At 36.2% G+C, this 21191-nt stretch overlaps 1 protein-coding gene across 1 annotated transcript in view; it reads left to right on the forward strand.

The window, feature by feature from the left end:
• Positions 1–20503, forward strand: part of LOC123524601 (cell cycle checkpoint protein RAD17-like) — a 43107-nt gene extending 22604 nt beyond the window's left edge. The window contains exons 9-17 of the mRNA XM_053538697.1: positions 67–248; positions 1408–1617; positions 3365–3456; positions 4349–4495; positions 6330–6482; positions 7615–7654; positions 9778–9858; positions 11941–11995; positions 19873–20503. Of these exons, the coding sequence (XP_053394672.1) occupies positions 67–248; positions 1408–1617; positions 3365–3456; positions 4349–4495; positions 6330–6482; positions 7615–7654; positions 9778–9858; positions 11941–11995; positions 19873–20059 (1147 nt within the window). The 3' untranslated portion in view covers positions 20060–20503. The remainder of the gene's footprint in view (positions 1–66; positions 249–1407; positions 1618–3364; positions 3457–4348; positions 4496–6329; positions 6483–7614; positions 7655–9777; positions 9859–11940; positions 11996–19872) is intronic.
• The last annotated feature ends 688 nt before the right edge of the window (positions 20504–21191 follow it).

Consider the following 21191-nt stretch of genomic DNA (forward strand, 5'->3'; position numbering starts at 1 on the left):
TGGCAACACTTTCCTTGGTAGACAGTAAGTGTACATGATAGACTGTAATCATTTTATTGATTTAAGCTTCAATCCTGTTGCTATGACGAGCATGACCAAGATTCTGACCAAGGTTGCAACAGAGGAATCATTGAAGGGAAGTCATAAATTTACTGTGCCATCAAAGTCTGTGATAGAATCTATAGCCATGGCGAGTGCTGGAGATGTACGAGGGGCAATCAATGCACTCCAGTTTGCTTGTCTTAAAGGTACGATAGATTGATAATGATTAGTTAATTTTGTGTCGCTCTTGACAAAAAAAAACAACACACAGAAAAGTATTTTCAGACAAATGAAGGTAAGATTATTGTTTGCAAATTATATTTCAGTAATTAATTTTTCTTGAGATTTGAAGTTTGTAGATATTTGGTTTCTCATGAACCGCAGTCACATAGAAGTTTCTTATTCTGCTGTTCTTCAGAAGCTTGTCTAGGGACTCCAGTGATTTGTAGACCATGTGGGGAATCCCGGCTACATAATACAATAAAACTGCAGTTGAAGTAAGAGTAATGTAAATGATTTATGTTAAATTATGACTATTTCTTGAATAAAAGTACATTCAAAATATATATCAATGTTTATTTTATACTCTTTGGAGAAAATACTAAAAATTATCAGTGAAATAAAATTGATATTTTCACTGTTTCAAACAGTGAAAATATCATTTTTATTTTTCACTGGTACAGATCAACACTTGAATGCGTAAGAATATGAATTATAAATGATAGAAAAATCCTTGCAAAATATACTTCAGTAAGGATATAGATGTATAGAAATACTAACAGGATCATAAATATATACATTCTATCATAAAAATGTGTAACAGAAAAGTGTAACATGATGCCATGCACATGACATTGCGCGAACAAATCTAGATATAATTTGGTTAAAACCATTAAAAGAACATAAAATTAATAGAAAATTTGTTTGTTTCAGTGTAAGATCGAAATATTTTTCACTTATGAACACCATAATTTACATTTTCACTTATGGCTGTGCCACTCGTGAAAATATTGCATTATAGTGTTCACTCGGTGAAATATATTTCGGTCTTACACTGAAACAAACAAATACCCTCTATTTAATACATTTTACACATAAAATGAACACGACTAGATTAAAGTGTTATGCACTGGTTCAGTAAATGATACAATGAAATCATTTGAGAAAGCTGACCTGCAGAAAGAAAATGTTTCTACTCACCTGTTACAGAATGGAAATGTTCAGAAGTGCTCATGGGGTTGTCCATCATTAAAGCTTGAATGCTAAACACTTTTCTTGTCAGTGTGAGTTAAAATCCAACAAAAAAAACAACACAGAGTTAAATTATTGCTGTCACAACATGATAATTTGTTACTGTCTTTGTAGATACTGATGATATAGCAGCAACAAGTTACTCTAAAAGTAAAACAAGAATGTCAAAGAAATCGTCTACTGCGGGAAAGAAAAGTTCTTTCTCCAAGAAAGGTTTGAGCAAATCCAGTAGCATTCAGAAAGATGAGGATTTGATGTCCATAGGAGGTCGGGATACATCATTGTTCTTGTTCAGAGCTCTTGGCAAAATATTGTACTGTAAAAGTAAGTATTAGCATTTTGATGCCCCACCCTTGCCGTCTTTAAAGGAATAAATGTATATTGTTTTGCTAACGTTGTTTCGTCCATGTCTGTCTGTCTGTAGACACTTTTGAACCCAGTCAAAAACAGGAAACTGTTCTCAGTCTTGAGATCTTTGTTTAGCATTAAAAGTCTTGAAAAATAGGTTAAATCACAGTTACCTCGACTATAAACAATTTTCAGTCAATGAATTAGTCTTTTCTTTGTGCCTGCCAGTGCCTGAAGTAATGCCTGGAGGGGTACCTGGTGTTTTCTGCCAGCGTTGACAGCTAGAATGTCTCTGCTTAACCTGTACTGGTGGTGACTTAAAACCTAAACAAAAGTCATGTATTAAAAAAAAATAATAAAGTGTTTGTCTGACATTTTGTAGTTTTAAATATTTTTAGCTCCACTATTCAAAGAATAGTCTAGCTATTCTACTCACCCTGGCATTGGCGTTGGCGTCACACCCTGGTTAAAGTTTTGCATGCAAGTACATATGGCTATCATTTAAAGGCGTATAGCTTTGAAACTTGTTTTTTCTTTTTCTAGGTCAATTACCAACCTCACTGGGTCAAGCCCCATAACTCTGACATGTATTTTGAGCAAATTATGCCCCCTTTTGGACTTAGAAAACCCTGGTTAAAGTTTTACATGCAAGTTAATATCTCCAAAACTAATGCAGATATTGAATTGAAACTTCACATGTGTCTTCGGGGTTATAAAACTAGTTGATAGCATCAAGTCCCATAACTCTGACCTGCATTTGGCCAAATTATGCCCCCTTTTGGACTTAGAAAATCCTGGTTAAAGTTTTGCGTGCAAGTATGTACAGCTATTACTTAAAGGCACATAGATCTGAAACTTATTTTTTCTTTTTCTAGATCAATTACCAACCTCACTGGGTCAAGTCCCATAACTCTGACATGTATTTTGGGCAAATTATGCCCCCTTTTGGACTTAGAAAATCCTGGTTGAAGTTTTACATGCAAGTTACTATCTTCAAAACTAATGCAGATATTAAATTGAAACTTCACGTGTGTCTTTGGGGTTATAAAACTAGTTGATAGCATCAAGTCCCATAACTCTGACCTGCATTTTGGCCAAATTATGCCCCCTTATGGACTTAGAAAATCCTGGTTAAAGTTTTGCGTGCAAGTACATACAGCTATAACTTAAAGGCATATAGATTTGAAACCTATTTTCTTCTTTTTCTAGATCAATTACCAACCTCACTGGGTCAAGTCCCATAACTCTTACATGTATTTTGGGCAATTTATGCCCCCTTTTGGACTTAGAAAATTCTGGTTAAAGTTTTGCGTGCAAGTTACTATCTGCAGAACAAATGCAGATATTAAATTGAAACTTCACATGTGCCTTCTGGGTTATAAAACTAGTTGATTGCATCAAGTCCCATAACTCTGACCTGCATTTTGGCCAAATTATGCCCCCTTTTGGACTTAGAAACTTCTGGTTAAAGTTTTGCATGCAAGTTACTATCTCCAAAACTAATGCTGATACTGGATTGAAACTCTATAGCTATTTTAACATTTAGGGTAATATTTTCCTGCTTCTGGGTCAATTATTTGAAAAGTTGAGCATGGGCTGTCTTACGGACAGCTCTTATTTGTTTTACTGTGGAATAGCTGATTATCTAAATATAACAGAAAATCAGTCATTAAGAGTAATGTACTCGAGGTGATGTAAGAACTATTATTTCTCTTAAATTTAGGAGATGAGCCTTCAAAGGACGATGAAAATGCAGCAGTATTACCTACACATCTGTCTCAGTATTATAGGAATCCGTTACAAGTAAACCCAGAGGTAATGACTCATTCATAGATAGATGGAAAGTCTTTCAGTATATCAGATATTCTTCATCTGTTTATTTAGTTGTTTGTGTTTGTGTGAAAACAAGCATATTTTGACTAAAAGTTTGTTTATACTATTATAATTTTTATATACCATGTTTATAAAGTTGTTAGCTTTGCTTTCCATAAGTTTTATTTAAATAAAGGCATTACTGGTGTTGTCTGCTTAAGATAAATAGCTGTTTATCTCTTATATCTTAAATGAAACAACATACTTATAACAAATGTCTATTATGGACAATAAGAGCGTGTGTTATAAATTATGCTACATATGGCTATAAATTCAGTAGACAGAGCTTTGGACAAACAGTGAATTAAAAGATGACATTAAAGCCAAACAAAGTTATTTTTGAGAAGTTGTTCATGTTGTGTTTGTTACTATCAGATGCTTGATTAACATTAAATGAAGTATTTATTATCATCAGTTCCATGTTTAGACATCATCATTATAAACCCCTAGGAAATTAAGAAACCTAGGAAATTAAAGGCGTACGCTAGAATTCCCTGTATATGAGATGGGCGAAAATTTTCCCAATAACAGAATTTCTTTAAACTTTGGATATTGAAGGACAATCATCTAAGAAACAAAAATATGCAATAAAAATCATAGGTCACCGGTATCGAAAAAGAGTTATCTGCCCTTGAAAACGCCATTTTTGGGGGAAATGCAGTTTTCAAGGGCAGATAACTCTTTTTCGATACCGGTGACCTATGATTTTTATTGCATTTTTTTGTTTCTTAGATGATTGTCCTTCAGTATCCAGTTTGAAGAAATTCTGTTATTGGGAAAATTTTCGCACCAAATTCTAGCATACGTCCTTAAGAAAATTTCCTTTTATCTGCAGGATGTAGTGGAGAAGTCACATCTGTCCGGAGACTTCTTTGGTGCTTACCTACATCAGAACTATGTGGAATTTTTCTCCAGTATTGAGGATGTAGTGTCGGCCAGTGAATATCTCAGTGATGCTGACTACCTTACCATAGACTGGGCTGTATGTATAATAATGACATGACGTCTTTTACTAGCATATTATTTAAGGACTTTTTGTCTTCTTTTCAATTAGTCAAGTTATATTGAGATTTTTTGTCAGGAAAGAAAATATTTTTTATCCAGTTTCAGTTTGAAATTTCTTTTTTCAACTCATTTGATTTTTTGGGGGGGAAAAAATGCTGAGTTATTGTCATCACATGATCGGTGTCGGCATTGGTGTTGCCTGGTTAAGTTTTGTGTTTAGGTCAGCTTTTCTACTAAACTATCAAAGCTATTGCCTTAAAACTTGCAACACTTGGCCCCCCTCTGTCAAAGCTATATGTGTGTGTGTGTTCAGGCCTAGACCTTAGCAGTGGACCGTTGGACTGACGCAAGCAAAATATCGGCAGGTCCACTAACTATCAAAAGTTGGGTAGACCAACGGTCAACCACTTTTCAGTCACGGTCTGCAAATAAAATAAAACCCTTAAAAGTGAAAAAAAGGGGGAATAGTCGTACCCATATCGGCAAATTCACAAAACGAAAGTTGATTTTGCCTTAATTAAGTACGGCATTCTACAGTTATAAGCATTGGCGAGTTCAAGTCAGGATAGTACGAATGGACTACTCCATCGATCGGGCGAGTGGTTTTTACGTGGTAACTTTACCAAATTGAGAAATTACATCAGGCAAAACTACCTGGATTGACTAGAATTTACCCGCGAATCGTAAAAATATCAAAACATCATGCTGGTAATTTTCCTTTCCACAAGCAAGTGCACCCTATCGTAATATCTAATTTACATCGCGGTTACTTTTGACACAAAAAACGCGTGTAGTGCATTCATTTTTTAATATAATCGCTTCAAATTTTCAACACCGCTTGAGAACTAATACAGTTTGAATTCTAGAACAATTTTGATAAGATATCGACAGGAATGTAGGCAAAATTCTTTAAAAACGATGAAATTTTCATATAATGTTTTGTAAAATTTCAAACAGCGCAATCTTGATTGTTTATTTCTTTCTTAAAGTAAATAAACGGTACATACTATGATAATAAAATTCAGACTTTTCGGGATAACAGATTGCTACTGTCTTCCATTTTTAATTATTTTAGAAATAAGTCCTGTTTCTTTGAGTCATATGAAGTTATGATGTCTACAACATCACAATTTATGTGATAGAATTGGAGGTCCGCTAAAGTCTGAGCAGGTCTACTAGATTTTAGCAGTTGATGGACCTGCTGGCAACTGCTGAAAAAAGTTAAGGTCGAGGCCTGGTGTTTAACATCTTTTTCAACAATCTTTTAGTCATATAAACAATGGGTCAAAGCTGTTGCTTTAAAACTTAGAGCAGGTATTTGCCATTAAAAGCTGACTCTACACAGCAAGTACTGTTACTCTACATTGCTTTTTGCAAGAATTATGGCCCCTTTTGGACTTAGAAAATCAGATTTCTTTGTTAAGTTTGGAGTTTAAGTCAGTTTTTCTCCTAAACTATCAAAGCTATTGCTTTAAAACTCGCAAAACTTGTTCACCATCAAAAGCTGACTCAGTACAGCAAGAAACATAACTCCACCCTACTTTATGCAAGAATTGTGGCCCCTTTTAGACTTATACAGAGACAAAAAAGTCAGATGAGCATCTGCACCTGCAAGGTGGTGCTCTTGTTACAGAAATGGTTTTATTAGAATAACAACCTCTTTGATATATTTTGTGTAAAGCTTTTCTAGTAGATTTCTGCATTACTTCATAAGATTATTCTTCCACTTATCATCATTTTCCAGTTCTGGTGATGGAAACATGGAGAACATGTAATACAATTTAAATAATGTATATTTTAATGTGTTTTAGTCCAGGTCAGCACTGCAACACTATGCAGCCTCAGTTGCTACCCGTGGTATAATGTTCTCCAACAGTAGCAGAGCCAGACATACAGACAGTGGGGGAGGTGGTCTGGGCTGGAAACCCTTACATAAACCACAGTGGTATACAGCCTCTAAACAAGTAAGGCCACTCTTAAGTAAATGTTTCAGTTACTGTGGAATCATTAAATGTTTGTTGGGGACTGATTTTCGTGCATTTCATGATTGAGTAAAACCACAAAATAAAATCTCAATGAAACACTAGAGGGAGTCAGTGGCGCAGTGGTTTGCAGGTTGGACTACAACGCCAGCGGGCCGGGTTCGATTCCCGGTCGCGGCTGATATCCCGACAGGTGTTCAGTGCTGGGTGATATGCTTAAATTGGTACTGTTTCCAGCAGTATCGGCCTAGACTGGATGCTGGGGAGGTAAATATGACACCTGCCGTGGGCTCGGCTGGAAATAAGTTGTTCCATCCATTCCAGGTGGGGATTTTCGTCGACTACCCACGTTAAACAAGAAACTTTACTTTTACCTTCATGTTCTCGCTCATTTTATTTTTAAAAGTAAAAATCCACAAATTATATCGCATCAATATAGCCACTTTGACCAGAACCACAAAAATCAACCCGCCCACTTAGTTCAATAAGGAGAGCGCAGATTTAAGGATCGCGGAGCCGTGAGTTTGATCCCTGGGTGCGGCGTATGTTCTCCTTGATAATTTGATAAAAGACATTGTGTCTGAAATCATTCGTCCTCCACCTCTGATTCATACATGTGGGAAGTTGGCAGTTACTTGTGTGGAGAACAGGTTTGGTACAGAATCCAGGAACACTGGTTAAGTTAACTGCCTGCCATTACATAACTGAAATACTGTTAAAAAATGGCGTTAAACCCAAAACAAACAAAATTTCATGCCAACAAAATTAAATGATTCCACAGTATTTATGGATACATAACAAACAATAATTATCAAACTAGCAGTAAAACGCCATAATTGCATTTATAGTAAAACAAAAAGTGACTAGAATATCCTGGAATCATTATTGATACCCAGTGTAACTATGACCGTATGTCGTAAAGCAAGTCATTTCAGATTTGATGCTGTTAGTTATGGTTGTACTTGAAAAAGATAAAATAATCATTGGATGTCAAAATATTTGAATTAAGTTATATAATATTAAAAAGTTACCCATGTATGCTGATTTTCTAATGTTAAATCTGCTGCATGTGACATTTAACAGTATATAAAAACTGAACTTGTATTGTTTTCAGGCCCGACAGAATTCAGATAGTGCTAGATTTCTGTTTCGTGGTGAGTTTTTGCAAAACTATTTAACCATCATATAACTCCCTTTTCAAAATTTCAGACAGACTGATATGTAGAGAATGTTTTTACTTGTGTTACTGTCTTTATGTACTTGAACTTTATAGGGCGAGTTGGAGCAAAGTATGTGGCAATGTGTTTAGCCGGGCCATAAAAAGATACACTAACCTTAAGTTTTATTTATCCAGTAACCTGCTGAGGGCAACATATTTTTGAGCTATTGTGATCACTCACTGTCCGTCGTCCGTTGTCATAAACTTTTACTTTAAACAACATCTCCTTATAAACCGCAAGGCCAGTTTCATCCAATCTTCACAGGAATGTTCCATGGGTGAAGCTGTACAAAGTTGTTCAAAGATTGAATTTCATGCAGAACTCTGGTAGCCATGGCAACCGAAAGGAAAAACTAAAAATCTTCTTAAAAACCAGAAGCCCTGGAGCTTAGATATTTGGTGTAAAGCATTCCCTAGTGGACCTCTACCAAGTTTGTTCAAATCATGACCCCGGGTCAAAATTGACCCCGCCTGAGGGGTCATATGATTTTACATAGCAAATCATGACCCCAGGGTCAAGCTTAAATGCAAATCTTCATGGCAACCATTTAACCAGGTGAGCAATATAGGGCCATCATGGCCCTCTTGTTTCATAAAAATTTCTTATTTGATGCAAAAAAGGCCAAATTTTCATTCAGTTTATTTTTATCTAGTTAATTCCTGTTCTCCTTGCTTTATTCAGTTACGCTTGATTTCTTTCAGATGTCAATGATAAAGATATTAATTCTTACTGTACAATTTTGGTTCTGTGTGCTATAAATCATAGGTACAAACTGGTCATTCACCAAAATATGTATTTGGAGAAAATACTTCCACAATTAATGACTTAAATCCATAGTACTTACAATAAATCACTGCTTAAACAGGTTAAAAGGGTATATTTCTAACCACAAAATTAATGTAGAAACACTACTAATACACAAAATTGCATTGAGACTTTAAAAGCTGTCACTGTACCATCTCTCTTATGGAGGTATATTAGTAGCTTCTTCGATTTGTTGGAGTGGCTGTATAATAAATAGTTGAACAATATTTACATCTTCTGAACTCTAGACCAAGCTGCTATATATGTGCTTGAAAAATATGTTAGTAAAGTATGTGACAAAAAAGGTATATATTAGGATAAAGCAGAATTTTATCTGGTATTTTTGTTTTTTGTATTTTAAATAATTTGTACTATAAGTTTCAATTGAGAATGAAAATGTTTTTAATGTATCATAGTAACAGCAAAAAGCACTTGCTTCAGTCCTTAAAGTTCAGCTGAAAAACTAGCATTTGGCAGCTGTCACACTTCGTATAAATTACTTTCACCTTTAAAGTAACCAAACAGTCTTGATCTTGGCGCCGACAGTAATTAAAACAGGTTTTGCTCGGCCCATTCTGCGGGGCCATTATAAGCCGGAAACCAGACAACCCTGCCTCATAGAAGAGTAAGTAAAGTTCCACTCTGCTGTTAAGGAAGGTAGGATTAGTAATTACTAGAGATGCCCTGGTCATTGAGCTGAATTCAGTGAGCTCTTACACAAAGCTTTATTTGAGTCTGAAATGTTTATGTAACATACCCTCTAGAACTTCAGCCTCCACCCAACTTTCCATGTGAGTCAGTCACAAATGAAAATTATGAAGCATTGATTTATTCCATAAATGTTTGGGCAAGCAAGATAGAAAAACAGGCCTATTATCACTTTACCAGAATTTTGTATATTTCTTTGATTTCGAAAATTTCCGTCTTGGTACAATCCTACAATGACCTGTTCTAATTACTGTCGGCGCCAAGATCATGACTGTTTGGTTACTTTAAAGGTGGAATAAAATTAGAAAAAAATACTTCTAGCTATTATCTTTCTATCCTCTAATGCTTAAAAGCTGTATAAATGTAAGTATTCAATCACAAAATATTTTTTTTTAAATAAAACACATTATCAATCCTATTGATCACAATTAGCAGGAGAAATATTATAAAAAAAAATTAAAGCTTTATGCAGTTGGAAGTAAATATCGTTATTCTCAATATCAGTTTCAAAATGTTTTATGCCACTAATTGTTTTGGTATTTCAGGGCACAGAGCACCTCCAGTTGTGTTACAGACAGAGTTGATACCATATATCTCACTTATAAATACAACACTTCATGACACAGGTCAGCCTACTCTTTATATACATGTGTTTGTTTAGTAACTCTGTTGGGAAAGAATGTGAATCTTCTGTTTAAGAATATGTCAGTCTATAAGGGATAACTGCTTTTTTGCACATATTATAGACTTACAAGTGTCAAGAACTTGGATATTGTAATGTTAGGACTGTTTTAAAACATGACATGATAGTAGAATGCATGTTTAAGACAAAAGATAATGCGTAAATGAAAGTCTTCTTTAATCCGTTTAGTGGTGTCATTTATGTCTATTTGTAAATGTAATATAGTATTTTAGATTTTGTTGGTATGAAATTTAATTTTCCTTTTTATACGCCCGTTTTGGAAAAATAGATAGTGCGTATTGTCCATCCTTCATATTTCGTGTTGGGAGCATAACACAATAACCAGTCTAGTTATTTACTTGGCATATAAGTAGATGGCAGTGAGACAGTTTGAAGAGCACATGAACCAGGTTGGTAGGTCACAGGTCAGTATTACAAGTGGAAAGGTCAAATTTGTCCTTCGTGTTTTGTGTCTGGAGCATAACTTAATAACCATTCAAGGTATTGACTTCAGTCTAGTTACATATGTATGTGGCAGTGAGACAATGTGCAGAATGCATGACCCAGGTCTGTAGATTAAAGGTCAAGGTCACAACAAAGTCAAATTTGGTCAGACATATTTTGTGTCCATAGCATAACTTTATAACCATTCAAGGTTTTACTTCAAACTTGGTGCATAGTTTGGTGGTGATCAGACAGTGTGCATAGCGCCTGAACTTTGTTCAAAGGTCAAAGGTCAAGGGTCACAAATCTGTCCCTTGTACTTTGTGTTCAGAGCACAACTTCAAAACTGTTCAAGGTATTGACTTTAAACTTGGAATAAAAGTTGGTGGTACTGAAATGGTTTGAGGCATGCAACAATCCACATTACTGATCCCCACCACATACCCATTATCCCCCCCCCCCCCACACACACACACACACACCTCCTAAAGAGAAAAAAATCATTTTTAGTTTCTTGTGCCTTGGTATTCTATGACCACTGCTGCATAAATCCCCAAACCCCTCAACCTACTGCCACTTTACATTCTTCTCTACCGCACATACACCCAAAAACAAAATTTTTTGTACCCCCCCGACAACAAAGTTGTAAGGGGGGTATACTGGTTTCAGGTTGTCTGTCTGTCCGTAGACGCAATCTTGTGCGCACCATCTCTCCTTATCCCTTTGACAGAATTTAATGAAACTTCACACAAGTGATCAGTACCAACAGTAGTTGTGCATGGGGCATGTTAGGTTCTTTTAGAGAAAAAATTTGCAGAGTTATGGGACTTTGTTTTTTTGTTACTATACTATATACATGGACACAATCTTGTGCGCACCATCTCTCCTCATCCCCTTGACACAATTTAATGAAACTTCACACAAGTGATCAGTACCAACAGTAGTTGTGCATGGGGCATGTTAGGTTCTTTTAGAAAAAAAAAATTGCAGAGTTATGGGACTTTGTTTTTTTGTTACTATACTATATCCATAGACACAATCTTGTGCGCACCATCTCTCCTCATCCCCTTGACACAATTTAATGAAACTTCACACAAGTGAATAGTAACGACAGTAGTTGTGCATGGGGCATGTTAGGTTCTTTCAGCAACAAAAATTGCAGAGTTATGGGACTTTGTTTCTTGTTAAAATACTATGTACATACAGTCTGCATATGCAATCTTGTGCATGCCTAATCTACCAAACCCTTGCACACAATTTAATGAAACTTAACACAAGTGATCAATACCAACCCTAGTTGTGCATGGTGCATGTTACATTCTTTTAGATAAATATTCTGCATAGTTATGGGACTTTGTTTTTTGTTACTATACTATATACATACAGTCCACATAATTATGCAGTCTTGTGTGCGTCAAATTGCAATGTACTGTGTCAGTGCATGCGGGGGGTACATTCATCACCTTTAGTGATAGCTCTAGTTTTAAATGCTACTTCCTTGTCCTAGAACTTTGGGGAATCTTCCCCTCTTTGCAGAGCTCTTGTTTACATTTTATATATGCAAATTTTAATTCTATTCCAGGTCAGATATCATTTATTCAAGAAATATGCAGATTTTCTAGTCATAAAATTGGCAGGTAAGTTCACAGTTCACACAGTGATATCATTTTTAGCTCGACTATTCAAAGAATAGTAGAGCTATTGGACTCACCCATGCGTCGGCGTCCCGATTTGTTTAAGGTTTTGTATGTAAGCTGATGTCTCAGTAACCACTTTGGGAATGGATTGAAATTTCACACACTTATTCATTGTGATAAACTGACCTACATTGCAAAGGTTCCATAACTCTATTTTGCTTTTTTACAAAATTATGCCCCTTTTTCGACTTAGAAATTCTTGGTTAAGGTTTGTTATGTAAGCTGGTATCTCAGTAACCACTTGTGGGAATGGATTGAAACTTCACACACTTATTCACTGTGATAAACTGACCTACATTGCACAGGTTCCATAACTCTTTTTTGCTTTTTTACAAAATTATGCCCCTTTTCGACTTGGAAATTGTTGGTTAAGGTTTTGTATGTAAGCTGGTATCTCAGTAACCACTTGTGGGAATGGATTGAAACTTCACACACTTATTCATTGTCATGATCTGACATGCACTGCGTATGTCCCATAACTCTACTTTGCATTTTTTTCAAAATTATGCCCCTTTTCCGACTTAGAAGTTTTTGGTTAATAAGCCTACGTGTATACGATCAACCAACTTATCACACAGAAACGTGTATCACCAAGAAGAATGTTTATATACGAATTCCTTCCGTTTTTCTTGAAGACTCGGCTATGTCTTGAGAAGCGACTGACTAGACAGACTCGGGTTGTGGCTAGGGGACCATTGTGGGCTAGCTCCAAGAAATCGCGACTCTAGGAAAAAAAGAGTCCCTGAAAAATAAGAAAAAACCAGCAGAAAATTGTTCCATAAGGGGAGGGTGGGCGGGTGCGTTCAATTGTTTAGCGGTTTTTTGGTTGTTCCAGCAAGTTCCCGGATTGTGATAATATTGCGCCTCCTTTGAAGAGTATCTACGGCATTGCTAAATTCCGTACCGTACCGTACCATTACCAAAAACGCACCGACCCACCCACCAAGTGATGTATTTAAGAAGGATTATCGAATACAAGATTCTAGATAATCCCTATTAAATCCATACTTCTAGTATTGAAAACTGTGGGACGGACAAAGAGGGATCACTTATACATTGATTTCTCTACTAGACTTAGGGAGAATACACATATGTAGTTCTTGTAAACGATGTCTATAATCTGACTCCTGACAATCATATGACTGATTTCCACAGTGTGTCCCACAGGCACATATGTGTGCAACCAGAACCAACAAATAAACAAGATTTTAATTGTTAGACATCAATACTTTTATTCAGGCTAGATAAGACCTTGTGGCGGAAAATTGGCTGCAGACGGGGGCTAAATCCCAAAATTTTATACAGTCCCAGGGAGACAACTAACTGCCTTCCCTTAATGGTACACTGGCAAGTCAGTAACCCAGGTTGGAAACCTTGGTGTCAGTCCCAACAGTTGCACACCCTGATGTGGACGGTTGTTAGCGGGCAGCCCGAATTACATCTGACTCCTGAGCTACTGCGGTCCTGGACGTAACTCTGCCCTGGGCCTCCCCTCCATACATAGAGGTGGAGGGGGGTGCCAACGTTACCCTGGAGTGCACCCCACCATAACACACAAAACTAATACACACAATGAACCTGCATGCCTTCAAGCAAGTCAGGCCAGGAGAAAGAGCCAGGCTGATGTACCCGTAACCCCCTTCTTCGTCTCCCCGGGCCATATCATTTTCTGTGGCGGCCCGGGGAGACGAAGAAGGGGGTTACGGGTACATCAGCCTGGCTCTTTCTCCCGGCCTGACTTGCTTGAAGGCATGCAGGTTCATTGTGTGTATTAGTTTTGTGTGTTATGGTGGGGTGCACTCCAGGGTAACGTTGGCACCCCCCTCCACCTCTATGTATGGAGGGGAGGCCCCGGGCAGGGTTACGTCCGGGACCGCAGTAGCTCAGGAGTCAGATGTAATTCGGGCTGCCCGCTAACAACCGTCCACATCAGGGTGTGCAACTGTTGGGACTGACACCAAGGTTTCCAACCTGGGTTACTGACTTGCCAGTGTACCATTAAGGGAAGGCAGTTAGTTGTCTCCCTGGGACTGTATAAAATTTTGGGATTTAGCCCCCGTCTGCAGCCAATTTTCCGCCACAAGGTCTTATCTAGCCTGAATAAAAGTATTGATGTCTAACAATTAAAATCTTGTTTATTTGTTGGTTCTGGTTGCACACATATGTGCCTGTGGGACACACTGTGGAAATCAGTCATATGATTGTCAGGAGTCAGATTATAGACATCGTTTACAAGAACTACATATGTGTATTCTCCCTAAGTCTAGTAGAGAAATCAATGTATAAGTGATCCCTCTTTGTCCGTCCCACAGTTTTCAATACTAGAAGTATGGATTTAAGTTTTTGTATGTAAGCTGGTATTTTAGTATCCACCTATGGGAAAGGATTGAAACTTCACGCACTTGTTCACTTTATGAGCTGATAAGCACTTTGAAGGTTCCATAACCCTTTTTCCCATTTTTACAAAATTATGCCCCTTTTTCGACTCGTATTAATTCAATTGACAAGGCTGTTGAATAGTCGAGCCTTGCTGTCCTCCGACAGCTCTTGTTGTTATTTATTGGCTGTTTTCCTAGCCTAAAATAGCTCAAGTTTCTCTCCCTTAAAAAAGGACCTGTTGTCTTGTTGGAATGACACATCCACTTTTGTTATAACTGTACTTCTGAATGGCATGATAGGAAGCAGTCAGGTATGTATAATATAACTTGACCCTTTATTAAGCAGAACCTGTTGGCGTGATGCAAAGTTTGAAAACCTGGGTTTTTAAGGAATTTCCATGTTTTCTGTTTACTACATGTTTGCCTGTTGTCATATGTGCATATTTTGTAAAGGATATTGATCATGTGTCATCTACCACCTGAGTTTCTCTCCTGTTGTTTATGTTTATTATTGAAATATTACAAAGCAAGTTGATTATTTGTGATTTGATTATTAAACATGGCAGATGATGTTAATTTAGTAACTCTTATCAGTTACACTAACGAGGGTGTTCAATAAATACCCAGAAAAGTGCTCTCAATTCTTCATGTATCATCAAAAATAAATGAAAATGCTACAAAATGTAGACTAGGAAATACTGAGTTGATATGTCAAAATTAGATTGTCTTTGGATAAATAATATGTAAATGCGAGTCCCCGTGGCAACGTCATGTGACGTCATCCAGCCCAATTTTGTCTCTTTTTCTATTTTACATGTGCTAAAACATTACTTGCCACTTACCCATTTTTCAAGCTACCTTTTCTTAAATTAGGTGAATATTGATATGAAAAGTAAGCGTTACGCCAATAATGTCAAATTACAAATGTGACATCATTAAAATATTTGGCAGGCATATTGAGTTGGTCGTCACTTGAAAATCAGTGTTGAACGGATATGTGAGATAACATTATGTGTTTTGAATCGAAAATCAAGGAAAGACAAATGCTATGCTGAAAAAGGTTTAAGGGACAATGCCCTGAAGAAAACAAAATTTTATTAGTGGGACGTGACCTTTAAAAGTGGTCAGGAGAATATTGCTCACGACTTGTGTTACAGACATGAAAAATAACGTTCAGTCACATTTCATAAATTAAAGAGCTCCTTGATAGGGCCTCAGTTCAGTGTCCAATTTCTTCAATACGACAGGAACATCATATGAACAGTATTTATTTATTCTTAGGAAGGTGTAAAATGCATTTAATGGTGATAAACATTGAATCAATGGTAATCACGAATAGTATTGATTAATAGAGTGTGATATGACAGCATCATAATGACGTTGGGCCGCTTTTGAGGTGATGGCATTGCCTGGGAGATGACAAATAAATATTGTGCATGTTCTGAAATCTGTAATTTAGGTATTTGAATTCAGCATGTTCATATCCGTCATAGTTTCAAATTTTAGCAAAATGAGACTAGAAATAAAGAAATGAGAGCACTTTTCTGGGTATTTTTTGAACACCCCTCGTAAAACAAGTTCAAAGCGATGTTTTCTTCTGGTTATATCACATATTTTTGCAACCCTGATATTTCAAGGTTTTTTTTAACAGCTCAACATTGGTTTAAGAAAAGTAGACAAATTATGTTAGATATGTAAAAAGAAACCAGTTTAGAATTTCTATCCATTATTTACAAAAGCGTTAATGGAAGACAGATAAAAGCTGAATTGATTCATTTTTGGCAGGTTCTTATCTATTATGCCATATAGATCTAAACAGATCAGATAAAATACTGTTGTGAGTCAGACTTCCAATCAGGTGCTAAAGTCCAAAAGTACATCCGCACTGTGCATGTCGTCAGAAATTACAGCGCCTTGGTTACAGTTTGGAATTCCCATTTTTTAGGGCACCTGTCACATAGTGACAAGGTGAGCTTTTGTGATCACCCTTCGTCCGTCGTCAGTCCGTGCGTCCGTCCGTCAACAATTTCTTGTCTGCACAATAGTTGTTTCATTTATGATATTATTTTAACCAAACTTGCACACAACTTGTATCACCATAAGATCTCGGTTCCTTTCTTGAACTGGCCAGATCCCAATATGGGTTTCAGAGTTATGGCCCCTGATAGGGCCAAAATTAGCTATTTTGACCTTGTCTGCACAATAGCAGCTTTATTTATGATTTGATTTTTACCAAACTGGCACACAACTTGTATCACCATAAGATCTTGGTTCCTTTCTTGAACTGGCCAGATTCCGATATGGGTTCCAGAGTTATGGCCCCTGAAAGGGCCAGAATTAGCTATTTTGGCCTTGTCTGCACAATAGCAGCTTCATTTATGATTTGAATTTAATCAAACTTGCACAAAACTTGTGTCACCATAAGATCTCGGTTCCTTTCTTGAACTGGCCAGATCCCAATATGGGTTCCAGAGTTATGGCCCCTGAAAGGGCCAAAATTAGCTATTTTGACCTTGTCTGCACAATAGCAGCTTTATTTATGATTTGATTTTTACCAAACTGGCACACAACTTGTATCACCATAAGATCTTGGTTCCTTTCTTGAACTGGCCAGATTCCGATATGGGTTCCAGAGTTATGGCCCCTGAAAGGGCCAGAATTAGCTATTTTGGCCTTGTCTGCACAATAGCAGCTTCATTTATGATTTGAATTTAATCAAACTTGCACAAAACTTGTGTCACCATAAGATCTCGGTTCCTTTATTGAACCGGTTAGATCCCATAATGGGTTTCAGAGTTATGGCCCCTGAAAGGGCCAAAATAAGCTATTTTGACCTTGTCTGCACAATAGCAGCTTCATTTATGATTTGATTTTAACCAAACTTGCACACAACTTGTATCACCACAAGATCTTGGTTCCTTTCTTGAACTGGCCTTGGATTCCATGACAAATCAGATCCAATCGTAGGTTCCAGAGTTATTTTATATCTGATTACCTCCCCTGATTGTAATCAAAATGAATTTATATCAGTAAGTACTTAAAGTACTTATTTGAAATTTCATTATTGTCATTAGTTGGACTGAGCCAATCAGGGTAGATAACAATGGACTTTTTTTATGTCAAATTACCTCCCTTTATTTCAAATTAAAATGGGTATATCTCCATAACTAATGAAGATACTGATCTGAAATTTCATTAATGTCAACAGATTTATTTGGCAGATCCTTCTTTTGTTCACTTACAATAATTTTCTTTTTAATTACTTCCCTTTTGCACTACTATAAATAGCTTAGTTTTAGTAACTTTTTTATTACTAGCTGTAGGGAAAAACCGAGACCACTTTTCTGTGGTACAACATGGATGGTACCTCCAATTTTTAGGTGTATTTTGACATATCTGTACCTTTAAAAAAAAAAATTTCTTTTTGGTTAAATTTCTTCCCTATGTTGTTCCTGTCCTTTGGACTTAGATATTTTTTCTGAGGACCTTCTTGTTCTCAAGTGCAGTGATAACAGGTGAGCGATTTAGGGCCATCATGGCCCTCAAGTTTTAGATTTGTTGTGCTATTTTTTTCCTTGCAAAAGTCCACATTTTAAAAAAAAACACTGTCACCTAAGAAATTATTAATTTATTGGGTAGATATTCAACTGCAAATAAATTCCTTGTATCAGATTACTGATAAACTTTCTTTGGGTATAATATTTTACCTGGTATTTCCTGGTGCTGTATCACTAAGCAACATAGAATATGAGCAATTTTGTGGATGCATACAACAAACATAATGTCTATCAGTAGGAAACAGCTTATTTTGTAACAAGTGACATGAATAAGTTTGATCCAATATACAGTGAAACACCGCTCGCTTGAGCATCGATGACTCGAGCACCGGGGCTCGCTCGAGCAGTTCATGTGGTCCCGGCCGATTTCCTTCTATTTTCTATGTGAAATTACCATGGCTGGGTCGAGCATCGATAACTCGATCGCTCGAGCATGACACCTGGTCCCTGTGTATTAATTTACTCTTTGTTGCTTATGGCAAACTGGAGCAGAGGTGTCAAAAATTTTCACACCTTTGGCGGTCAGAATGTATCGGTTAATTTAAAATTTTCGCATGTCGTGAGAATTGCATGGTCTATTCCCCGACTATCTTAAATGTTTGTTTGTCGGTATATTTGATCTGATAATGAGATTAATTATTGATGTAAGGTGGAAGAAAAATTTTATTGATCAAAATTGTTATTAATTATTAATTTTTTCTGTGGGATCGTTAAGATAATTATGAGATCTTAATATTTTAATCAACAGTTGTTTGCATGCAAGTAAAGGAAATAATATAGCCTTTTCATAAAATTGAGACAATAATTATGAGATCTTAATTTGGAGAAGAAAATTGCAAATTCGGTTACAGTATTTCAAATAAAAAAAAAATGTCTTAGCTGTTTCTTCACATGTGCCATTTACGATCTATCATAAATAATGTTTGTAATACGTTTTTTGAAAATGTCACGAGTGTGTTATTATTACGCATCACCATTTCCTCTGCAAATGGTCTCGATGACAATTGGTAAAACAAACTTCAATTTTTTTCATATGTTGGTCAATGTTTGGGTCGCTCGAAACCATGGATAACTCGAGCATTTTGCTCATCCCCTTGCAACCTCGAGCGAGCGGTGTTTCACTGTAGTAAATACTTCCTGTTATAGAAGTCTGTCAAACTTCAGTCTAAAGTTATTTTTGAGGTTGATTGCCTGTTTTGCAATTTAACTGTCACAGGAGTTTTCAAGTACCTAGTCTTGCATTGAGATTTGTTTACTCTGAAGTCAAGTATTGCCCAACCAGCAGTAAATATTTACTTTTCTGAACATTTCAAATAAATATTTTTGTTTACCTAACATTATATATGATGAATGCCATGTATTACTTGAAGGGCTGTTAGCTCAATTCTTGGTGATTTAAAACAAATAAACGTTTATGCAGCTTATAAAAGTACACAATGGCAATGTTTGAATCTACAATCTACTTTGATTAACTTCTGGTGACTGAGTTTTACAGATTTTCCTTTCAATAACACTTAACTAAAATAAAGCAAACAAATCATCCATTGAAAAAAGAAAACTCTTATGGAATGTTAGTTCAAGATAGAAAATTTATTTCAAAATAAACTGCAATACCATTGCTGTTATTTTTAATGTTGAAGTGTAGTTTAAATAAAAGCTTTGAAAAATTACATATGCATTGCCAAGTAACATTTAACTTTGAAACTTTACAGACTTCTTTATGAAAACACGGTAATGTGTAAAGGGGTGGTGGTGGTTGGGGGATGACATTTACTGTGGGCAAAATGATTTATTGGTCAATTATAATCAAGGGTTGTATTTGAATTAAACTATTAGTTACTGTCTCTCTGAGAAATGTCTTCTTAATTTATGAAAATTTCAGGTACGAAAAACTTGATGAGAAAGATATAGATATAGAAGATGATGATGCCTCAACATCAGCCAATCAGAAGACAGTACAATCTGTGTTGCCTGGAGACACTGATGATGTCATCAGCAGCAGCCAGTCAAATGTGAATTCTACACAGGAAGAGGAGGAAGAATACACTATAGATGATTATGATGACTGAAGTGCTGCTGAAATTATATGGTGTGGTAGTTTCCATGTAAAAAATGTTACTACAATTGAAAAATCCATCTTTTATCTCATATTTCATTATTTCTGTTTAAACTATGAAAAAACAATGTCAAAAAGTTTGGCAGAAACACCTGATAGAAAAAAAAAACAACATTTTGAATAGGTTGTGAGACTTGTTAAAGTTTGTTATAACTAATTTGCTGTGGTTTTAAAGGAAGTGACCTGTACTGCTGAAAAAAGTTCAATTCTGTTAAATATTTTTCTGTTACTTAAACTGTACCTGATTGTGTAAAGAATATCAGTGTTATTATTTCTGTTGCTGTGATATTCTTTTTTCCCTTCAGTTTACACTATTTGCTATGCAAGAATGAAATAGAATCTCTACTGAAACAATGTGATAATGTTAAATTGAAAGTGTCATTAAAATTGTTCTATATTTTTTCCTTGTTTTCTGTTGCATTTTATATTCATAAAAGTCATATAGATGTTTCTATATTTAAAGTGACTTTCTAGCAGTAGTCACATTGGTCAGATAGCATGTTTTAGCAGTTTCTATATTTAAAGTGACTTTCTAGTAGTAGTCACATTGGTCAGATAGCATGTTTTAGCAGATTGAACACCCTTCTTCAAAGAAAAATGAGTATATTTATGTCTCCCACCACACTGGTGTGGGAGACATACAGATTTACTCCTGTCTGTGTGTCTGTCTGTCTGTCACAAAGCTTGTCCACACGCTAAGTCGAACATTTCTCATCCGATCTTCACCAAACTTCAACAAAATGTGTCTGCCAATAAGTGCTCAGCCAAGTTCGATAACTAGCCAAATCGGCCTCGGCACTTCGGAATTATGGCCCTTGAATTACCAAAAACACTCAGATTTCTTGCGCAGTTTTGCCCCCAAACTGGCACCTATGCTACTAGTAGTATAGGCGTCCTTTTGGTTCAAGAAAGCGCATGCACATGTGGATAAAGTAAACAGTATATAAAGACTGACTTACTATTTAGATGATTAGGCAGTTGTGGAAGACATGCGCTTTTCTCAAAAGCATCTCTAGTGTTTTGTTTGTGTTAGCTAGTATTTGGTCTGCCAGACGGTAGACATTTAGGTTTCAGATAAAAAAAAA

Source organism: Mercenaria mercenaria, chromosome 3, assembly GCF_021730395.1.
Source record: "Mercenaria mercenaria strain notata chromosome 3, MADL_Memer_1, whole genome shotgun sequence".
NCBI lineage: Eukaryota > Metazoa > Mollusca > Bivalvia > Venerida > Veneridae > Mercenaria > Mercenaria mercenaria.